Source organism: Trichomycterus rosablanca, chromosome 18, assembly GCF_030014385.1.
Source record: "Trichomycterus rosablanca isolate fTriRos1 chromosome 18, fTriRos1.hap1, whole genome shotgun sequence".
In the NCBI taxonomy this organism is placed as follows: domain Eukaryota; kingdom Metazoa; phylum Chordata; class Actinopteri; order Siluriformes; family Trichomycteridae; genus Trichomycterus; species Trichomycterus rosablanca.
The window spans coordinates 26,861,195-26,882,982 of NC_086005.1; the positions used below are offsets into that span (position 1 = coordinate 26,861,195).

At 39.7% G+C, this 21,788-nt stretch overlaps 1 protein-coding gene and 1 long non-coding RNA gene across 3 annotated transcripts; one reads left to right on the top strand and one right to left on the bottom strand.

The window, feature by feature from the left end:
• Positions 1-12,608: 12,608 nt before the first annotated feature.
• On the bottom strand, positions 12,609-15,979 carry LOC134332676 (uncharacterized). The gene is made up of 3 exons (XR_010015279.1): positions 15,798-15,979; positions 13,734-13,779; positions 12,609-13,289 (listed from the first exon to the last, which is right to left on the bottom strand). It is a non-coding gene; the product is annotated as an uncharacterized LOC134332676 (long non-coding RNA).
• ets2 (v-ets avian erythroblastosis virus E26 oncogene homolog 2) lies at positions 14,266-21,410 on the top strand. 2 transcript variants are annotated; one of them, XM_063014417.1, is made up of 10 exons: positions 14,266-14,405; positions 14,990-15,035; positions 16,511-16,631; positions 17,402-17,521; positions 17,609-17,809; positions 17,901-17,978; positions 18,075-18,290; positions 18,961-19,224; positions 19,320-19,438; positions 19,703-21,410. In XM_063014417.1, exons 2-10 carry the CDS (start codon positions 14,991-14,993, stop codon positions 19,916-19,918), a joined length of 1,380 nt encoding a protein of 459 aa, XP_062870487.1. In that variant the 5' UTR covers positions 14,266-14,405; position 14,990; the 3' UTR covers positions 19,919-21,410. The 2 variants fall into 2 exon arrangements, with proteins under 2 accessions (XP_062870487.1, XP_062870486.1); XM_063014416.1 differs by lacking the exon at positions 14,266-14,405 and having other exon boundaries at positions 14,976-15,035.
• Positions 21,411-21,788: the final 378 nt, after the last annotated feature.

The window sequence follows — 21,788 nt, forward strand, 5'->3', positions numbered from 1 at the left end:
TACAAATTACTATTAAGTCGTTGTTTTTATTTCATAATAGAACAAAGGTTTAAATATATACAAATATGGGGCAAAAGAAAAAAACACCTCTTATTTTCTGGATTTAGTTATTTACATAAAATCAAGTATGTAATCCTTGGGTTAAATACATACACTGTATACTGTGGAATCAGGAGATGGGGACGGGGCAGGGTTAAAGTACACCTAAATGTTATAATTAACACAAAACTCCTGTTGAATTAATGTCTTTTTAATGTATTTTGGGGATTATTTATTTAGGAATCAACAAGTCTGTTTTTCCCAAATTAAGACCTTTAATTTACATTTGAATTACTGTAATTTTGGTACTACATTAAAATCCATTCAGGTACTTGACAGCTGAAATAACTAAAAAACTGTGTATGTAATGCAGAAATTGTTTTACATGTATAGGCCTACTTGTAAAGTTCTTATTTGTCTGATTTAAATTTTTTAAAAGCTTACACAAAGCTTAGCAAACATTTTTTATTTATAACAAACGACTGTGCTTTGTGAGGTTTGTTTATTATTGACTTCAGCTTCACTATTAAGTTTATTTGATTATAAATTCTAAATGTCTACACAATTGATTAAATTAAACTATTTTCTGTGCATTTTAAATGTGTATAATTAAATTGTAGTGGTTAATATGTAGCCCTTCATTTCTAATCTGTCACAATAACACACATCCTATTGTAGTGTGATTCTCTCAATGAATGAGATGTGGGAAGAGTCCCAAACCGCATATTAGTGTACTACATATTAGACTACACTAAGTGTTATCTAGCCCACTAGAGTTTTGTCAGGTAACAGATATCATTTTATTATCCGATCTTATTATCATTTCATGTTTCAGTCTAACATGACTGAGATGTTCTAAAACTACCGCGACACACAACATCAGATTGTATCAGCACCGTTTGACGCGGTTTGGGACGCTTCCACTGGGTTTACCGTGAGACCGGTAAGTTTCAGTACTTTAAACACAGCGCACTTATGATGATATTAAGGAGACTCACCGTTAGGAGAGAAGAAAGTCGAGCTGTGCTGGTAAAAACCGCTCCTGAGCCGCTGACGAAGAACGACTGAGAGACATGAATGCATTTAGTGAGAAAAACAATAATAAGCAGCTTCCAACATGAGCTCAAGTTCAGAACTGCAGCAACTTTCACTGAATCCTCCTTCAGAGAGAGAGAGAGAGAGAGAGAGAGAGAGAGAGCTACAATAAGTGAGTGAGGTTTAGTGAGTGAGTGAATGAGTGAAGTTTAGTGAGGCTTAGTGAGTGAGTGAGTGAGTGAAGTTTAGTGAGGCTTAGTGAGTGAGTGAAGTTTAGTGAGGCTTAGTGAGTGAGTGAGTGAATGAGTGAAGTTTAGTGAGGCTTAGTGAGTGAGTGAAGTTTAGTGAGGCTTAGTGAGTGAGTGAATGAGTGAAGTTTAGTGAGGCTTAGTGAGTGAGTGAAGTTTAGTGAGGCTTAGTGAGTGAGTGAGTGAATGAGAGAACTAGTGACTTGAGTGAGGTTTAGTGAGTGAGTGAGTGAGGTTTAGCTAGGGTGACCATATTTTGGTTTTTAAAAAAGAGGACACCTGGTTCAGGGAAGGAACCTGAATTTCATGTCGTTGGTGACACCATGGCAGTGTGTAAGGGGTCGAGGTTTAAATAGTTGACAAATGAGTCAATAACCATCCAGCTGTGTTACTGAACTTTAATAAATGTACAGCTGCTCTTTAACAAGGGCCTTTATGGTCAGATAATCGTATTCCTTCACATTCAGCGTTAAGCCCTAAACAATAATAACAACAAATTAAAAAACAGTTGTCACCTATCAATAAACATCCCTTTATTTTTTAGTTTCTTTGATGTATTGTATAATCGTATCAGCCGACTTATTAGGAGTGTTTTTAACTTTAATTTGATTCACTTTAATTACTTGCTCCCATCAGTCGAAACCCAGCAGTAAGATGCGTCTTCTAGTGCTTGCTGAGCAATTTCCACAGAATGCCATCACGGTGCTGACAAGAGCCTCTGTGTTAGTACGTGCACGTGAAAATCAGACTTATTTTAACAAAACAGATGCACTCCTAAAAAGACCTAAAAACAAACCAATGCAAAAACATACACACAGAATAGCGAGTACAGACTAGAAAAGCCGAATCCCGGACATTTTTGGTGAAAAATCCCGGCCGGACGCATTTTTTAGGTCTCAAATAGAGGACATGTCCGGGAAAAAGAGGACGTATGGTCACCCTAGTTTAGTGAGTGAGTGAACTACAGTGAGTGAGTGAGGTTTAGTGAGTGAGTGAATGAGTGAGTGAATGAGAGAACTACAGTGAGTGAGTGACTAAGTGAGGTTTAGTGAGTAAGGTTTAGCAAGCGAGTGAGTGTTTAATGAGTGAGTAAATGACAGGTACAGTGAGTGAGTGTGTAAGCAATAAAAGAGTTACAGTAAGTGGGTGAGGTTTAGTGAGTGAGTAAGGGAGTAAGGTTAAGTGAGTAAGTGAGGTTTTGTGAGTGAGTGAATGAATGAGAGAGGTTTATTGAAAGGTAAATGAGGTTTAGTGAGTGAGTGAGGTTTAGTAAGTGAGTGAGGTGTAGTGAGTGAGTGAGTATGTGAGGTTTAGTGAGTAAGTGAGTGAGTATGTCAGGTTTAGTGAGTGAGAGGTTTAGTGAGTGAACTACAGTGAGTGAGTGAGGTGTAGTGAGTGAGTGAGTATGTGAGGTTTAGTGAGTAAGTGAGTGAGTATGTGAGGTTTAGTGAGTAAGTGAGTGAGTATGTGAGGTTTAGTGAGTAAGTGAGTATGTCAGGTTTAGTGAGTGAGAGGTTTAGTGAGTGAACTACAGTGAGTGAGTGAGGTGTAGTGAGTGAGTGAGTATGTGAGGTTTAGTGAGTAAGTGAGTGAGTATGTCAGGTTTAGTGAGTAAGTGAGTGAGTATGTGAGGTTTAGTGAGTAAGTGAGTGAGTATGTCAGGTTTAGTGAGTGAGAGGTTTAGTGAGTGAACTACAGTGAGTGAGTGAGGTGTAGTGAGTGAGTGAGTATGTGAGGTTTAGTGAGTAAGTGAGTGAGTATGTCAGGTTTAGTGAGTAAGTGAGTGAGTATGTGAGGTTTAGTGAGTAAGTGAGTGAGTATGTCAGGTTTAGTGAGTAAGTGAGTGAGTATGTGAGGTTTAGTGAGTAAGTGAGTGAGTATGTCAGGTTTAGTGAGTGAGAGGTTTAGTGAGTGAACTACAGTGAGTGAGTGAGGTGTAGTGAGTGAGTATGTGAGGTTTAGTGAGTAAGTGAGTGAGTAAGTGAGAGGTACAGTTTGTAAGCAAGATAAGAAATAAATGAGAAAGATGAACAATTAATGAGTGAGTGTGTAATGGATGAGTGAATGAGAGTTACAGTGAGTGAGTAATTAGTACAGTAAGTAATGAGTGAGTGAGTGAACAATACAGTGAGTGAATGAGTGTTAAACCAGATCCTTATGGACCTCACTTCCATTTAATGTCTTCACCAAACTGTTGCAACAAAACTGGGGCATACAATTATTTTTACAGATTTCCAACCTGTTAGCAGGTTAATAATTTTAGGCTTTGCCAACTAGCTAGATAAGTGAACTTATCTAGTGTTAGATTAACAGTTACTGAGTATACTAGCAGCGGGTATATGGCTTTTCTATAATGAACTGAGATCCTGGTACAAATCCAACTAAAGGGCAGTTGTAGCTTAGTGGTTAAGGTACTGATTTAGTAATCAGAAGGTTGCCGGTTCAAGCCCCACCATCACCAGGTTGCTGTAGTTGTGCCCTTGAGCAAGACCTTTAACCCTCAATTGCTCTGATTGTATACTGTCACAACTGTGAATAAAAATGTCTGCTTAATGCAAAAAATGTAAATATAAAGGCTGGAAACAGCCTGTACAGAACAGTGCCAGTCAATCACAGAACAAACACACACAACAATTTCTAGTAGCTCCGATTGGCGTGATGTCTTCGGACTGTGGGAGGAAACCGGATCCCTTGGTGGAAACCCACGCGGACACAGGGAGAACAACCCACTCCACACAGAAACCACCGTGTCAACATCAGCATTTTTAATGTGAATTAAATGATACTGAGTTTGCATGTTTCATTTCACTGCTACACTTTACGTCTGGGTGAAGAGTACCAGAGAGTCGCTCTGAGGGAGGCCCCACATTCTGTTTTATGCACCCACAAGGCTAGGAACAGCCCAAATTACATCAAATTAAAGAAAATATGCTGTTCAAATGAGTTTCTTGGGCGATTGTTTCACCAGTACAGCGAGGCCCCACATATTTGGTTGAAAGGTAATTGTAGGTAATTACTAACTGATTCTGCTCAGATCTAAAACCTGTCTAATGATGTAATGGAATCAAAGTGGCGTAATCTCTATTTATGTCCAAAACAATCTCCTACTGTCTTAAACACGGGGTTAGGCTTTTTTTTTAAATGTAGTTTAGTATAGGAGCTTGTAATGTATTGGTTTGGAATGTAGCCTGTTTGTAAGAAGATAATCAGAAAGCCTTTATAAATGAATTTATTTAAACGACTGATTATCTGGCGTAAAAGTGTCACCTTTCATTGGAGAACAATACAGTGAACTTCTGTTGAGTGTAGTCGAGGGTGTAGCTGTCACCGAGGGGTGTTTTCTGTGAAAGTCGGGTTATTTTAGCTCCAGACGTGTTTACATTTCTGTGGTCTGGTCTCCAACTTTCCCTGTTTCCCTGTTTTCTCGCTCGCTCGGCTTTAGCGCTCGGCAGCAGGAGAGTAGCGCGGATCAGGCCCCACTGGATCAGACATTCCTCTGGTCTGCCAGAGACTGAGAGATAGAATATAAAAGAGGCACACAGACGAGAGAGAGAGAGAGAGAGAGAGAGAGAGAGAGAGAGAGAGAGAGAGAGAGAGAGAGAGGCTATAATATAAGCTGCTGCATTACTCAGGCCGCAACCCATTTTACATCTGTGTCAGCAGAAACTTACAGAATTGGCCCCTGTGGCTCATGTGTCAACACTGACCTTAGCTAAAATAAGAGAGTCTAGCCGCTCAGGTGGCACAGCGATAAAGACACACGCTGGAACCAGAGCTGGGATCTCGAATACATCGTATCGACATCCGGCTGGGCTGAGCGGCCACATGAACAACGATTGGCCTGTTGTTCAGATATGGGCGGGACTAAGCCGGTCGGGGTCTCTCTCTCATGACAGGTGCAATTACGACCTCTGCTGGCTGATTGATGGCGCCTGCACAGAGACGGGAAAAGAGTGCTCTCAGGGTGTGTGTCTCCGTACACAACGCTGAGCTGCACTGCACTCGTCAAAGTGTAAGATGCATACGGCATGCTGCCCACGTGTCAGAAGAGGCGTGGGTTAGCTTCATTCTCCTCAGTCAGAGCGAGGATCGGCATTAGTGGAGAGGAAGCGTGATGCAATCGGGCAATTGGACACAATAAAGTCGGGAGAAAAAGGGGAGAAATGCATAAACAAAATACAAAAAAACTAGAGTCTAAAATCGAGAAATCTTTGACTACCTTAATAGGCTGTAAATTTGGTGACCTGTTTTTTGTTCCTTGAATAAATGTAATTATTAGGATGTACTGTAAGTTCTTGTGTAATATTATGTTTCATTTAATGATCCAAAATCATTTAGTATGACGAATATACAACAATGAACATAAATAATTGAAAGAGCTTATTATGTTTATACTACTCCAGTTCCAGCATGATATTTTTAGGATTTTGTACTTTAAGGAATGTATGAAAATGGCTTTAGGAATGTTGACTTGACATCAAAAATTGACCACTGCGCCCTAACTTTACGAGGCACATGACAGCCCCTTGTGGCCTCCTAAATCTGTAATAGATTATTGTTTTTATACCATACAGCCTTTCAACAATCAAACAAGGCGTCTTTTATTACGCTTTTTAAAAACTACATGGAGGAATAGGGATGCTCATCTTTCAAAATTCTGTTTCTCTTAATGGCTGGCGCCTGCATACGTGAGTGCTGTCAGCGTGCAATTATTCACACACACACACACACACACACACACACACACACACACACACACACACTTCAACATCTGGCCTGCAATATTCTGTCACTCGTATTCAGCTACTCAGAACGTCTCCGGTTTCTGGCATGCAGTGAATAAAGTGTGTAGCGAAGAGATGTATAGTGTGTGTGTGTGTGTGTGTGTGTGTGTGTGTGTGTGTGGACCAGAAAGGAGGGATCAGGCAAAAAAGGTGCAACGTAGAGTCTAGACAGAGAAGATTGAGGTGAGGTCTGGAAGCCATTGCGCTTTGCTGCATGTGTGTGTGTGTGTGTGTGTGTGTGTGTGTGTGTGTGTATCTAAAGAGGCCTCTCCACAGCACAGGATCATATTTCACTGCCTAATTACACATGAAAAATGGCCACGTTATATTTTCACTCTTCCAACAACACAGGGTGGGAAGAATTTCTGCGAATCGGTCTCTTCTGGGTGTTGAATATTTTTGTAACACAGAGCTGGTGATCTTATCAGCGCTATATAATTTTACTAGCATGACCATTCATCCGGGGTTCAGTTTTACTTACCACTTCATTTTGGGGTCAGGGTTGCAGGGTTGACAGGCACCAATTCATTACAGGGCAACAGTTACTCACTCAATCACTCACTTACTGTCCCTTAGCAATGTAAGATCAGCTCAGTCAGTCGTAGCTCAGTGGTTTGGGCTCCGTGCTGTCCATTGGATGTTCCCGGCCCTGTCAAGACGCCAGTGCTGAGCGAGGCTTTAAACCCCTATGGCTTCCAGTGTGCTGTATAATGACTGACCCTGTGTTCAGACCCCAGCTTTCAAAAGGCTGGGACAGGCAAAGAGAAGAATTTCATCATACTGTACATCTGTATATGTATACATTACAATAAAGGCATTCTTATTTTTACTTACTTCCACTTAAGGTGGGATTTAGAGGGGCCAATCTACATTTTGCTTGTTTTTGGAAGATGGAAGGAAACTAAAACACTTATTGTTTGTTTATTAGGATTTTAACGTCATGTTTTACACTTTGGTTACATTCATGACAGAACGGTAGTTACTCATTACACAAGATTCATCAGTTCACAAGGGTATATCAAACACAGTCATGGACAATTTAGTGTCTCCATTTCACCTCACTTGCACGTCTTTGGACTGTGGGAGGAAACCGGAGCACTTGGAGGAAACCCACACAGACACGAGGAGAACATGCAAACTCCACACAGAAAGGACCCGGACCGCCCCACCTGGGGATCGAACCCAGGATCTTCTTGCTGTGAGGCGACAGTGCTACCCACCGAGCCACAGTGCTGCCCTCAAAATACTTATTAATACTTACAAATAGGTATGGTAGTTATTTATTTATTTTAATGGTCATGGTCCGATTAAGGCTTCAAATTCCAGATGATGTTTGGGTGGTGGACCGTTCTCAACACTGTAATGACAATAACATAGTAATAACATCATCATATGCTAATATTGGATTACATCTATGCCTTCCGCCAGCCCGCCAGCCCAGGGTGTTACTTATTTCCAGTTCTGAAAGTTGGCAACCCTAGTTGTGAAGGCTAATAAAAGCTTAGTGTTTGGCTATTTTGAGCATGTATTGATTATTTATCTGAAAATGACCACTGGTGTTACAGCCATGTCACAATTTTTAATAAATAAATATTTGTCCACGTTGGTTGCGAGTTCACTTCAATTAAACACACACTGCACCGGATGTGCAATTACACAATATTAGCCAAAAGGTGGCAGCATCTCGTCACAGTTTACTGTTTTTCTTTATTGCCTTGCACATTGTTCTAGAAAGAGCTCAAATCTTATACATTGCGACCAAAATAAATGATGAATAATCAAGAAAACACAAACATCTCTGATCTAAATGTTCACAATAAATCCTGGTTTCCACACTAAACTGATCCAAAGAAAAATGTTCATGCCTGTTCGGTCAAAAGATCGTTTGTGACATTAGTATGGGGAGGCCTGGCTTGTAATCAATGTTCCTTCTTGTTGTCATTTAGTACAATATAGTTATCTGTGTATACATTCTGTTACTAATTCCCAAAGTGCAGCACGGTGGCTAAGTGGGTAGCACTGTCGCCTCAAAGCAAGAAGGTCCTGGGTTTGATTCCCAGGTGGGGCGGTCTGGGCCACAGTCCAAACACGTGCAAGTGAGGTGAACTGGAGACACTAAATTGTCCATGACTGTGTTTGATATATAACCTTGTGAACTGATGAATCTTGTGTAATGAGTAACTACCGTTCCTGTCATGAATGTAACCAAAGAGTGTAAAACATGACGTTACAATCCTAATAAACAAACAAACTAATTCCCAAAAAATAAATGTGTAAAACGAGAAGAAGTTGCAGCAATAATTTACCCTAAAAGACATTGGCCAAAGTTGTTGAGAAATGTGCTTCTCATGTGCAATAACAGTGTGTTAATAGCAATTGTGAAAAAAAAACCATAACTTCAGCCCAACCCGTTTTTTCAGTAATCAGAAGTAATGTTGCCAAAGAGGAAGAATTAGCCCCATACTGTTGTGCCAACTATAGGACTAAAGACTCAGCATTTATTCGTCAGAGTAGTTTGCAAGTGCTTTACTTTAATTTGCAAAAGCGATGATTGCCAAGGAAATGGCTAATCTAATCTGATAACTACTAAAGTCACATGCAAATGCAGATTTCGAGCAGATTAGCAGGTGGCTGCTCAGTGGTGAGGATTAACAGCATTCATAATCATATCAAAAGGCACACACATTATTTAACTGAATTTTTGTTACATATATTAGTGGTTTATTTACTAGCAGTTGTGTTTGACTGAACGGCGTAATGTGAAGGCACTGTGGCAAAGCTGGTGAGGAATGCACAAGATTAATCTTTGCATGTTGGGATGTTGTAGCCTAGTGGTTAAGTAGTCAGTACTGGAGTAGTAGTCAGAAGGTTGCTGGTTGAAGCCCCACCACTGCCAGGTTGCCACTGTTGGGCCCTTGAGCAAGGCCCTTAACCCTCAATTGCTTAGACTGTATACTGTCACAGTACTGTAAGTCGCTTTGAATAAAAGCGTCTGCTAAATGCTGAAAATGTAAATGCATGTCATGTCACTGTCTGTGTGGAATTTAGCACGTTTTATCCATGACCGTGTGGGTTTTTCTTGGATACTTTGGTTTCCCACCACCTCCTAAACCATGTAGAAGGGAGACTAGCGAGTAAATGTGATTTACTGTAAGTAAATGTGATATTTTACTATATTTTCTAGTGCCTTTCCATTAACTAACGTCTACTAATATATTTGTTCAGTGTTTATCCTACAGTGGAAGCCTGAGCTAGAACTTTATACCATATTTGCACCATATTTTCACCAACATGCACCAATAAATTCCATTTGTAGACAGTTTTTTTTGCTCTGGATCGATAAAGCCTCTTAATTATTCTATTTCTAAGTGATTTGTTTAGATTTTTAATGCTCTTTTCTTTAGGGCAGGGCACTAGTACAAACTACATTTCCAACCTTAGTCAAGGCCTGTAAATGATTATCAATTGCGTCCAATAATTACATGATAAGTGAAACTGTGTTTGCCTATTGAGATGACTTAGATGAAGATCAGAAGAAGATGAAGATCAGGTGGCACCGTGGCTCAGTGGGTAGCACTGTCTCCTTACCGCAAGAAGGTCCTGGGTTTGATCCCCAGGTGGAGCGGTCTGGGTCCTTTCTGTGTGGAGTTTGCATGTTCTCCCCGTGTCTGCGTGGGTTTCCTCCAGGAGCTCCGGTTTCCTCCCACAGTCCAAAGACGTGCAAGTGAGGAGAATTGGAGATACAGAATTGTCCGTGACTGTGTTTGACATTAAACTTGTGAACGGATGAACCTGGTGTAACGAGTGACTACCGTGTAAAACATGACGTTAAAATCCTAATAAATAAATAAGATGAAGATCGGATCACAAACTTTTTCCTGCATGTGAGATATGTTGACATGTGCATGCCGTGTAACCTGTAGTGATTGTGTATGCCTTGCTTGTGTGTGTACCGTGTGTGGGCGTGTGTGTGTGTCGGTTATGCTTGAAGTGAGAATGTGTGTGTGTGTGAGCGCAAGTGTGCTGAGGGACTTGTTCTCTTCCCTCTCACATATTGGACAGACGATGAAGGCCATGAGTTGCTAAGCAACAGTCAATGTGATGGAAAAACAAAACCCTAATATAAAAAGTGGAGCGTTCTGCATTGCTAAAAAGAACACCTACCCTTAGGCTGCGTATTTAAATGCTTCGGATTTCAATGGTAACTTCTATTAAGTGCCGTTAATACAAATGAACACTGAATTGGAGATGACGTGTTAATTCAGGATGTTCTTACTGTATGAAACAACTATACAATAGAGTTTAACAATGTTGTTATAAACACATAAACCCATACTACACAAATTATTTAGATTCATGCTGTGAAAACACGACAGTTTTCCACTTTTTGAAGTTTTATAAGAGTGCTTCTATCAGCAGGCTTGTTGCTACCATCATGTGTTTGTCCCTCTCCATAAAGAACGAGCTCAAACCATTTAAAGGGAGTTTATGTAACTGTACTGGCTTTGTATCGTCTGTATCTGTAAGTAGTGTTTTGAAATTAAGGTCACACGTCCAGAGGAACTGAGCAAGTGTTATACTTCTCGGCAGATTTTTACCAAAATCAGTCAGCTATTACTTATCACATGGAGCTGAGTAAATCTGCATTTGTTTCTTAGTTGCAGATTTGCAAACCAGAGTTATACATGCTGTAAGCTCGTATGACTTTGGTGATGAACTGTTATTGCTGTTAGACATTTGCTTTTCGTGATGTGATGAACCGACTTGAGGGCATTCTATGACAGAGCTCTTACAGCCCATTACACTATCAATGTTTGTCTACAAAGCGTAATCGTCTCCCATTAAACTGCCATTATTATAGTGCAATAGCATTATAATTTATGACTCATAATCACTAAAATCCCTACAGCAAGAAATCAGCTCTGTACCCAACATGATCAACATGAACCTCAACAGTATAAATCTGTTTGTATATGATGCTCATATTAAAGTCACATTTCTGACGTTTAGTAAGCTGGTCTGTTATTGCCTGACCTCTTAGTGTTGAGCTTAAACCATGAATTGATTGTTAACAGTGACTACAGTGTTTTATTGAGGTACTGGAACCCTTGCTGTGCTGCTACAGAACTGAGAGCATAATTAAAAGTCATTTTGAGCACTTAATGATCTAGTTGTAAAGATAAAATGTATAAACCATAGTGTTATTTTAAGGCATGTGTGTGGATGTTTGGCCTTGACAATTCAATTAATGCTTTCAACAAACATTTTTTATAATTAAGTTGCAGAGTTGCAAACCAGAGTTATACATGCTGTAAGCTCGTATAGCATTGGTGATGAACTCTTATTGCTGTTAGACATTTGCTTGCCGAAGTAAAAGAAAGGTTTTGTTGAACCAGCACTTTTTAAACAAAAATAAAATCAGACCAAGACCTAGAATGAGAAGTCATGCTTATCCATCACATTTAATTGTTAATAAAGTGGCAGTTTGTTGTCTTACCATAATTGATTGTCCAGAATCAAGATAGCTTAGTTGGAGTTGGATAAACCAGTTTCTGCAACATTTTACTTGGTTTCAATGGCAAATCCAATTATTCTTTGAAATTGAATCATGTACTAGGGGCTATTAAAGCCACAAACATTAAATAAAGCAAGCAGATTTACTCAATTCATGAGCTTTTGCAACACAAAAGTGCACCTGAATGAGTACTTTTGGGGTTTCCATTCTAAGCTGGGTTTGTGGTTGTTGTCAGTTGTTAATATAAAGTTAAGTTTGTTCATTTAGATAAAAAAATCAATCTCTTTATCAGACTCTAAATACTGAAATCCCATTCCCAATATATATTCATATTCTGGTATTTCTATTTAAGGTAAAGATGAAGAACTTATTCCTAGACCATTTGTACTGTAGTATTAAATTGGTCATTTACATTTTCAGCATTTAGCAATTGTTTTTACCCAAAGTGACTTACAGTATACAGTTTAAGCAATTAGGGGTTAAGGGCCTTGCACAACCTGACAATGGTGGGGTTTGAACCAGCAACCTTCTGCTTACTAGTCATGTACCCTAATCGTTAGGCTACAACTGCCCTGGTTGCAATAATAATGACATTAAAATAATTTGAATGTATTATTCCTTTACTGTGAAACTAAATTACTAGTTCATCATCAGTGATGTGTGTTGTACAGTTTCACCAGGCTCTGGAGCTCATGGTTTTGTAACCTGTGTGTGTGTGTAGACAGTGATGGTGGGCTGTGTGTAAATGATGGTCCTGCTGCCAGTGAGGACAAGGCAGCAGCACGAAAGTGATGAAAGGTGATATCATTCACGCTGCATACTGAATGGATGGGTGTTAAAACCGCACAGACGTGATAAATGCAGGGGAGGTCATGTGGCAGATCCCCTGCTGTTAATCACAAAGAGCCAAAGTGCTAACACACATACGCAAATGCAGATACAAGTGCAGACACACAAACCACATGCATGAAGTTTTATCGACACAAACAGAGTTAAAAATGTTTAAACGCTCGTTTCACTAATAAATAAATTGCAAAATCTTGGTTTAAAGCAAATAAATAGTTTTCAAACCTTTTAGACTAAGTACAAACATTTAATAAACAAAAACAAGAGGGTTTTCTTCATTGTCTTGATGAGATTGCTGAGGACTTGTGCCCTTTTGGCACAATACAATGATCTCCTCTCAGCATTTGTGACAGGTCCTTAGTTTTTACCATGGTTTCAAAACACCTTGAACATTTGAATCTCTGAGTGGTGTTTACATAACACATCACAGCTGAAGCAAAGTAAGGGGTCGCGATGGTTTAACCATGTTGCAAGCCTACTAGGTCATACAGATTAGCAGTAGGTTTTAAGGTCAGCAACGTCATGTAGAGGTTGTATTAGACTAGATTAGATCAGATTTAACTTTATTGTCAATGTGCAGAGCACTAGTACAGTCGCATCTAACCAGAAGTGCAAGATTATTCACATATATTATAATTAAAGTGCAGGAGTGAGTGATTACAGATTGTGCAGTGTATATGAATGATAAGGGTGGCACGGAGGCTCGGTGGGTAGCACTGTCGCCTCACAGCAAGAAGGTCCTGGGTTCGATCCTCCAGGTGGGGCCGTCCGGGTCCTTTCTGTGTGGAGTTTGCATGTTCTCCCCCTGTCTGCATGGGTTTCCTGCCACAGTCCAAAGACGTGCAAGTGAGGTACAAAATTGTCCAAGAAAGTGAATATGTACAGAAATATTCTGGTGTTGTGCTGGTATGAGTGGATCAGACACAGCAGCGCTGCTAGAGTTTTTAAACACCTCACTGTCACTGCTGGACTGAGAATAGTCCACCAACCAAAGATATCCAGCCAACAGCGCCCCATGGGCAGCATCCTGTGACCACTGATGAAGGTCTAGAGGATGACCGACTCAAACAGCAGCAATAGATGAGCGATCGTCTCTGACTTCACATCTACAAGGTGGACCGACTAGGTAGGAGTGTCTAATAGAGTGGACAGTGAGTGGACACAGTATGTGTCTGATCCACTCATACCAGCACAACACACACTAACACACCACCGCCATGTCAGTGTCACTGCAGTGCTGAGAATCATCCACCACCTAAATAATACCTGCTCTGTGGTGGTCCTGACCATTGAAGAACAGCGTGAAAGGCGGCTAACAAAGCATGCAGAGAAACAGATGGACTACAGTCAGTAATTGTAGAACTACAAAGTGCTGATAAAATAGACAGTGAGTGAAGAAACAAGGAGGTGGTTTTAATGTTATGGCTGATCAGTGTATATACATTACTGTTGTGCTGGTGTAAATAGTGCAAATACAGATGTTATATACAGGTGAAATAGTGCACATGTAAAAAGAGTTCTACTTCTTAAAGTAGGGTTTATTCGCTGCATCAGTCAATGGATAAAGACTTAATTTCTAAAAAAAAAAATTAAAAAGCTAACTCTGCATAAGTTTAGAGTTATAACTCTATGTTTTTTTGGAGGGGGGTGAGTATTTTGGGGGGTGAGTGCAAGCGAGTGGTGATGCGGCTCTGTAGACCCGCCCACCTCCTTCTCCACCTCTAAAGAGCCGAGAGAGCTTCGAGCTGCTTCATTCACTACTGGACTGGACTCATAAACCATCACTCGGTTATAAGAGGTTGACTTGCAGTGTGAGTGACGAGATTATCGGGTTGTTATTATTATCTGCAAGACTACCAGCATACAAAATACAGTAAAGGAGTGCTACTGGGATTTGCTCTGATTTGGTACTGGATATATCGTCACTCCGCTCAACAGGTTAGTGAGTTACATTTTTGCACCTATTGTAACTGTTTTGTATATATTTGTTCTTATTGTTATTTTTATTATTTCTCTGTAACTGAGCTTTGGCAATACGAATGTCCTATGTTGTCATGCCAATAAAGCTTCTTTTGAGTTTGAGTTTATATTGAGGTTATAATCAGCACTGCTTCTCTTTACCTGCATTACAGGTTTTTGGATTATATAAAATCATATATAATAGTTTATATCATAGAAATAACGCGTCTGCAAATATATATGAGTGCATGGTTGATATGTAACATAAAAAGCAAACAAAACAATGCCCACATGTGGCTTAGTCGCACCGTGTATATGGCTCAAAGTGTTATTAGATGTGCAATACGTTTTCTGGTGGTTGGTTATGTCATTTTACTAGAGTAAGTCCAGCTTGCACCGAGCTGCACAGTGACTCATGGGTTAGAAATGTGTATGCTTAAAAATAAATATAATAGTTATATAGAATTATAGCCTACGACTAAAGTATGATATCAGAGTCATACCCTGGAACAAGCTGTGTAGATGATGTTGGTTTGTTTACTGATTTTAATGTGTGGTTTCAGCATGGACCAAGTGACCCCACTGTCATCAGGCTATCGCTGTCTTAAGGTAAGGACTTGTACTCTGTTCTTTCAGCTTTTGCATGTTTGTTATATAGTATACTGCATTTACGATGTTATATGTTCTTGTATGACGATTGTATAATGCATAATAGCTTACAAACTGATAAAAAAAAGACACATGACTTGGTTAAAGTTAGTTATCGAGCATCAGCAATAGCCCTCGTTTGATAACACAACATGCCAATCACACTATAGTGTATTTATTGGCACTGCATTGTTAAATTAATGAATATTTATATAACTAACGGTTGAAGTGTTATTGAGGTATTATAGTGGCTTGGTTGTTTAACTACTTAATAATGAAGTGAGTTTGGGAAAAGGCTTACAGTTCACCTAAACTAAGTACTGTTTGGAAGTTAGATGAGTCGACACACTGGTTATCTAGTTTGTCTAGGTTATGACTAAAAAATAACCACAACACGCAACTAATACAATAGGTAATGACTGGACTAGTAATCGAAAGGTCGCTGGTTCAAGCCCCACCACTGACAGGTTGCCACTGTTGGACCCTTGAGCAAGGCTCTTAAACCTCAATTGCTTAGACAATGTACTGTCAAGGTAGTGTAAGTCGCTTTGGATAAAAGTGACAATGTAAATGTAATACAAGAAATGAGTGCATGTTAACGGATCGATAAAAAGTAGTACTGTGTTTAATCTATTTACCCATTCATTACCTGACTTTCCCTTCATTCAGACTTTCTCTTTGGGATTAATACATTAATCTGTCTAATTAAGTCGGCATACTTACAGGCTGCTTTTTGTTTGACACTGGATTTAAGTTTGTCTCCAAACACCCCTAACTAACACCTAATTTACCTTTCATTTCCCCTCAGGATGTGGCTAACAGTTGTAGGCTAACAGTTAGCGCATTTACATTTCAATCGGTGAATTACTTATTAACAAGCTTCTTAGTTTACTATTTGTTAAGTCTATAAAATACTAGACTTACAAATACAAGTTTATACACGTTTAAACGTGTATTTTGTGTGTTTTATTAAACACACCGTGTACATAAAGACTTACTGTGTATAATAATATAATACTAAGCATAAACATTAGCGTTAGCTCGACCGTTGGAAATCCTTTCCCGCACTGATCTAATCTAGATTCTGATTGGACGAATCGCCCACGCGCAGCCCGAGTGACACGGAACAGGAAAACCATATATGGTCATCCTACAGGCGCTGTAGAAAGGGAGTGCCCTCTGAATCTCTCTCCCTGTGTGTGTGTGTGTGTGTGTGTGTGTGTGTGTGTGTGTGTGTGTGTGTGTGCCGGCAGTGTGAACTATAATGATTCAGTGTCTGACTTTTATGAACATAATAAGTGTACCTGTCAGTCAGCAGATAGTAAACACCAGGCCCTGAACTCATTCCTAACCCCAACTGGTTATGTAACACAGCAGCAGCATCAGTATTTCGGTGCTCTTCATGAATTAATAAAGCTTCATGCTTGTTTTTGTAGAGACAGGCAGCTCTGGAGCTGTTCGACGACCCCATGTCTCTGTTCTCCGGGTATTACCCAACGCTGGAGGTAGAGCAGGCGGCTCAGGAAGTCCCGTCGGGTCTGGAGTGCACTCCACAAGGTACACGGTCAAAACAGAACACATGCACACGCTTTTAAAGACAATGGAGCAGTTATTAAGGGTAGAAAGGAAGAGTAGTCCTCAGATACATTCTCAGATACATTTTCTCAGGTTGCATGGTTTGCATGGTCTAGTCTCCCTGTTTATTAGAGTGGCAAGTGCTTAAAAAAGTCAGCTCTGCTGATATTTCCCAATGCCAGAACTAAAATCCAGCATAAAGTGCCTACAGAGCTCTTTTGATTCAAACTGGTTGCTTAAGGCACATGTAACTGCACTTAACTTTTGGTTTGGGAGCAAATCAAACTTGTTTACCTTCTAACAGTTTAATCAAAATATAATCCAGTGTACACAGGCTGCCATTCTGACTAAAACACCAGGCGTCTACGTGCACAGGAATCTATTATTTCTCTATGTTAACATTCCTTTTTAAAATGTCATCCCTCTTTACCCATTTATTTTTTAACCATTTACCCACATATCACCTGCAAACACTCATTAATTTGAGTGGTAAATAACAAAAAAAGAAAAACACATTAAATTAATTGTTAGTTGCAGCCCCTGCTTGTTATCATTGACTCAAGGTAAATGAGAAATTGTTGGCTATAGAAAAGTACAGCTTAGCTTAAATCCCTGGTACAGAACCCTTGGCATTTTGAAATTTTAGTGCACAACAACACAAAACCAGTTTGTGTTGAGCAAAGCCTTAGAGCTGATGTTCTATAGTAAGTTACTTTAATACAGTTCATAACCACATGCTGTGTGTTTTATAGACCTGGGACTATGCTCCGTGCCTCTGCTAACCCCCTGCAGTAAAGCTGTGATGAGCCAGGCTTTAAAGGACAGTTTCAATGGCTTCTCCAAAGTGCAGCGTGTCTGTGGCATCTCCAATAGTGAGTCCTTCTCATTACCCTAACTCGTACCTCATTTGTAATATGTTTTCTTTGGCAAAGTAACTAACTACATCTTTTTCTCTACAGATCCAAGGAAATGGAGCAAGCAGCACGTCCAGCAGTGGCTGCACTGGGTCTCCAGCGAGTTCAGCCTGACCACTGTGAACTTCTTTAGGTTCGATATGAGCGGCCAGGAACTGTGCGACCTGGGAAAGGATGGCTTTTTAGATTTAGCCCCGGATTTTGTGGGTGATATTCTTTGGGAGCATCTGGATCAGATGATGAGAGGTACAGCAAAGGCCTTTTTTGTCCTACACAATATTTGAGTCACTTTCGGCAGCAGCCAAATTAATTTAATTTGTATTTTGGTTCTCTACAGAATGTCAGGAGAGGAGTGAGGCCAAAATGCTCTCCCAGAATACTCCCGCTGAAACAAAGATGAGCAACGGCCCTGCTGGTAAGTTTTAATGATCTGGTCTTTTAAATTAAAATTAAGGTTTATAGATGACATATTACAGCATCATTAAATGCTGGACTGTGTTCGTGTCTTTAGGTTTCAGTCTGGATGACACACAATGTGTGCTGCAGGCATCAGACAGGACTAGCAGCCTTCTGAGGGAACTCTTTGAGGCTTCAGATAGTCCCACTCAGCTGATTTCTGAGCCCGACTACTCTATGTTCCCTAAACCTCAGCTGAGCACAGTGAACGTCAGCTACATCAGCCAGGAGTTCCCCACCAGCAAAGCGGCACCACGCCTTAACACGCACTGTAAGTATAATCATCAGCTTGTTTTCCTGAGCTTGCTGTGATCAGTCATTGTTTAGTAAGGATGTGGTTTGTTCAGGCATGCTGCCAGTATGGATTATGGTGGTGATGATGGCAGTAGTATTCATTACATCGTAATTCAATTAGTACTGTACAACAAACATTACATTTTATATAGAATTTTTTGTTATAATAATAAAATTATAGCATTATAGCAAATGTAATAAAACCATAGTAAATAAAATAACAATAAAACACAATTTTAATAGTGTGGGATCCTTAGAAACATTGAACTTATAAACAGATATTAAAGGGTCCACATTACATTTTTATTTGTCGTATACAAGAAAATTATGTTGTTTATAATGCATTGTTTTTTATATATAAGTTTCTACAATGTTCAGAAGCTAGACAGCTTGTATCCTTGTGACATAGATGCACTTTCATAACTTTTAAAAAGTGTCCTGTTACTATTTCCATTGCCATTGTTACAGCAACATCTCTAACTGGTGGGTTTTGCTTTAGGATTGTACGTAGTGTTAGCATATAGTATAGTTAACCTTCTTACTCCCTGACCATCACAGTTCACCTTAATACCAAACTAAAACAACCAATCACACTTAATAAATGAAATAACATTAACAATGTTTTGTCGGTTTGCGTTGTGCTGCAGTTTCCTCCCACGAGCAGACGTCTCTGGAAAGCGTGGACAGTGTGGACGGTTCAGAGCGGACCCTGCGCTCCTGGGGTAGTCAGTCGTCCCTGGCCGATGCCCAGCGCGTGCCATCGTACGACAGCTTCGATGACGAGTACAGCGGAGTGCCGGTGAGCCTGGGCAAGCAGGGGTTGTCCTTCAAAGACTACATACAGGAGAGAAATGAGCCACTGGAGCAGGGTAAACCGGTCATCCCTGCCGCCGTGCTGGCTGGATTCACCGGTATGTGGTGTTATTAATGACTTTTATTCTGTGTTCTCGTTTATATTCTGTGATTCTGTGATTCTAATTAAATCCGTTTTTGTTCCGCTCTTTAGGAAGTGGTCCTATCCAGCTGTGGCAGTTTTTGCTGGAGCTTCTGACCGACACGACCTGCCAAAGCATCATTAGCTGGACGGGAGATGGCTGGGAGTTTAAACTTACCGACCCTGACGAGGTAAGACTGGTGGAATACAACTATGATTATTTAATCAAATTTTAAATACCAGCACATTTTATTAAAAAGAAAGAAGTAAAGTACATTGCCATTGGACTGTTTTCTGAAATAATTTAACACTTCACGATCAGGCACCATTTATGTTAAACGTTTAACCATTTAGGGCATGTATGCCTTTATTATATATAGATATGCTGAATAGGTGTTGTGAATATCAGTAAAACTCTGTATTATAAATATTATATGTTATTTGTTCGATCACAGGTGGCTCGGCGTTGGGGTCGACGCAAGAACAAGCCCAAGATGAACTACGAGAAGCTAAGCCGTGGCCTACGCTACTATTACGACAAGAACATCATCCACAAAACAGCTGGCAAACGCTACGTCTACCGCTTTGTCTGTGATCTGCAGAACCTGCTGGGCTACACTGCCGAGGAGCTGCACGGCATGCTGGGAGTGCAGCCCGATACCGAGGACTGAATTGAGCCAATGCACTAGGAGGGGTGCGCTTGACGGATAGGGGGAAATGCTCCAGATTTCCACTGTTACAGTCCAGGCTTTTTAAAGGTCCGCGGCCTGAATCGGCAGCAGCGCCAGAGCTGCTCTTGAACCAAGATAAAGTGCAGCTTTCTTTTCCCAGGGCTGGGACACCCGCTCTGGTTCTTCACGTCTGCCATGTTTCAGTCTGACAGGGCTTCTGAATGTGACAAAACAGCAACAGGCTTCCTCTGTCCTGAGGAAGTGGTATCTTTCTTCATCAATGTGGATCATTTTTATTGCTTCAATCAGCAGAACTGGTAGCAAGGGCTTAAAAAGAGTGTGTTTACACCAACAGAGTGCCAAGTGGGCATTTCTTTACGGCCAGAATGCTTTAAGACTTGTTATATGACGAGAGACGTTGCCTTCGTTGGTTTGCTAAGTGCTTTAACCTGCAGCCTTGCACGCTTCCTATGCTAAACTACTATCAACTGAAAACAGCCACGTATGAACTGTAGGATTATGTGTCTCATTATTATTGGTCTAATGCTGAGCTGTATTTGAATAGACCACATTGTAATTAAATACAGTATATTATTTATTAAAGTAGGACATGTCGTGTCTGCAAAAGCCAAAGTGACATTCTTATGACAGTATTTAAAGCTGCAGTATGTAACTTTTGGAGACGCAGATTAGATTGTATTGCGATTTATTCTGTCAATTAAACTGTTATCTGCAAGTGCTTGGTCAAACACAGTCATGTACTATGGCTGGACTACATTTGATTTCACTAGTCTGTATTGTAATTAATATTTCTGATGTTTTTTCTTTACTAATTTATAAAAAATACTACTGCAGCTTTAAGGTCATGATGTGATTTTTGTAATGAACTGCACTAGAAACAATAGAATATACGAGAACATGTAAGTACGAGTCTGTTATAAGCTTTATCGTGGCTTGTTTCACTGATTTAAGTTTACTATATGTGGTTTATTGTATTTATCTTTTTTTAGGTTCTATTTATATAAATCAAAGCCATTCAGGTACTCAGAGGATCGACAGATGTTGATTGTTGGAATTTTTCTACTGGATTGTTTTCTTATGTACAGAGACTTTGATACATAATTGTGTTTGATACACTGACCTGCTGCTCCGAGCATTAAGGGATTAGAAACTGGTATTAGAAACGCACACAGTGTGAGGATACATCGTCTGTTCTTTAATCTGTTATTCTGAGATTCATATAATTTAATGGTTATGAATCTGAATTAAAGGTGACACTGCAGACAGGGAAAATGTTCCGATGTTTGACTTTATTTGTCTGTAAGTGATTAAAAATGATGTGTGTACAAAATCCAGACCAACATTTTTGTCCTACATGTTTATATAACCTATTTTTCTACTTAAATCACTTAAATTGTTTGTGTTTGGTGGACTGAATGTTGTCTGGACAGCTGAACATGACATTATTAAAATAAAAGGGATTCAATATGAAGCTAGTTTGCTGATATGAAACATGATCAGGGGCCATATGTAAAAAAAACTGTACATATTATCTGTACTGAAGTGATGCGCACATGTTTTTTGCTGATTTCGTTGATATGGTTGTTTTTTTAATCAAATTTATGCTAAAATAAAATGATTAGAACATGGAGATAAAATACATGTTTGTATTCAAACCTATAAAGGTTTCTAAATTAATGATGAACCTAAACAATTAAGCTATCAATTATTAAAAGCATATCGCACTAGTTACTGGCAGATCTCAGTTTTTATGATCAGTATTTGGATGAAATAAATATATTAATGATAATGGATACTCGCTTCTGATACTGTTCTTATCAGCTGGTAGATTAGTTTCTCTTTACTGCTG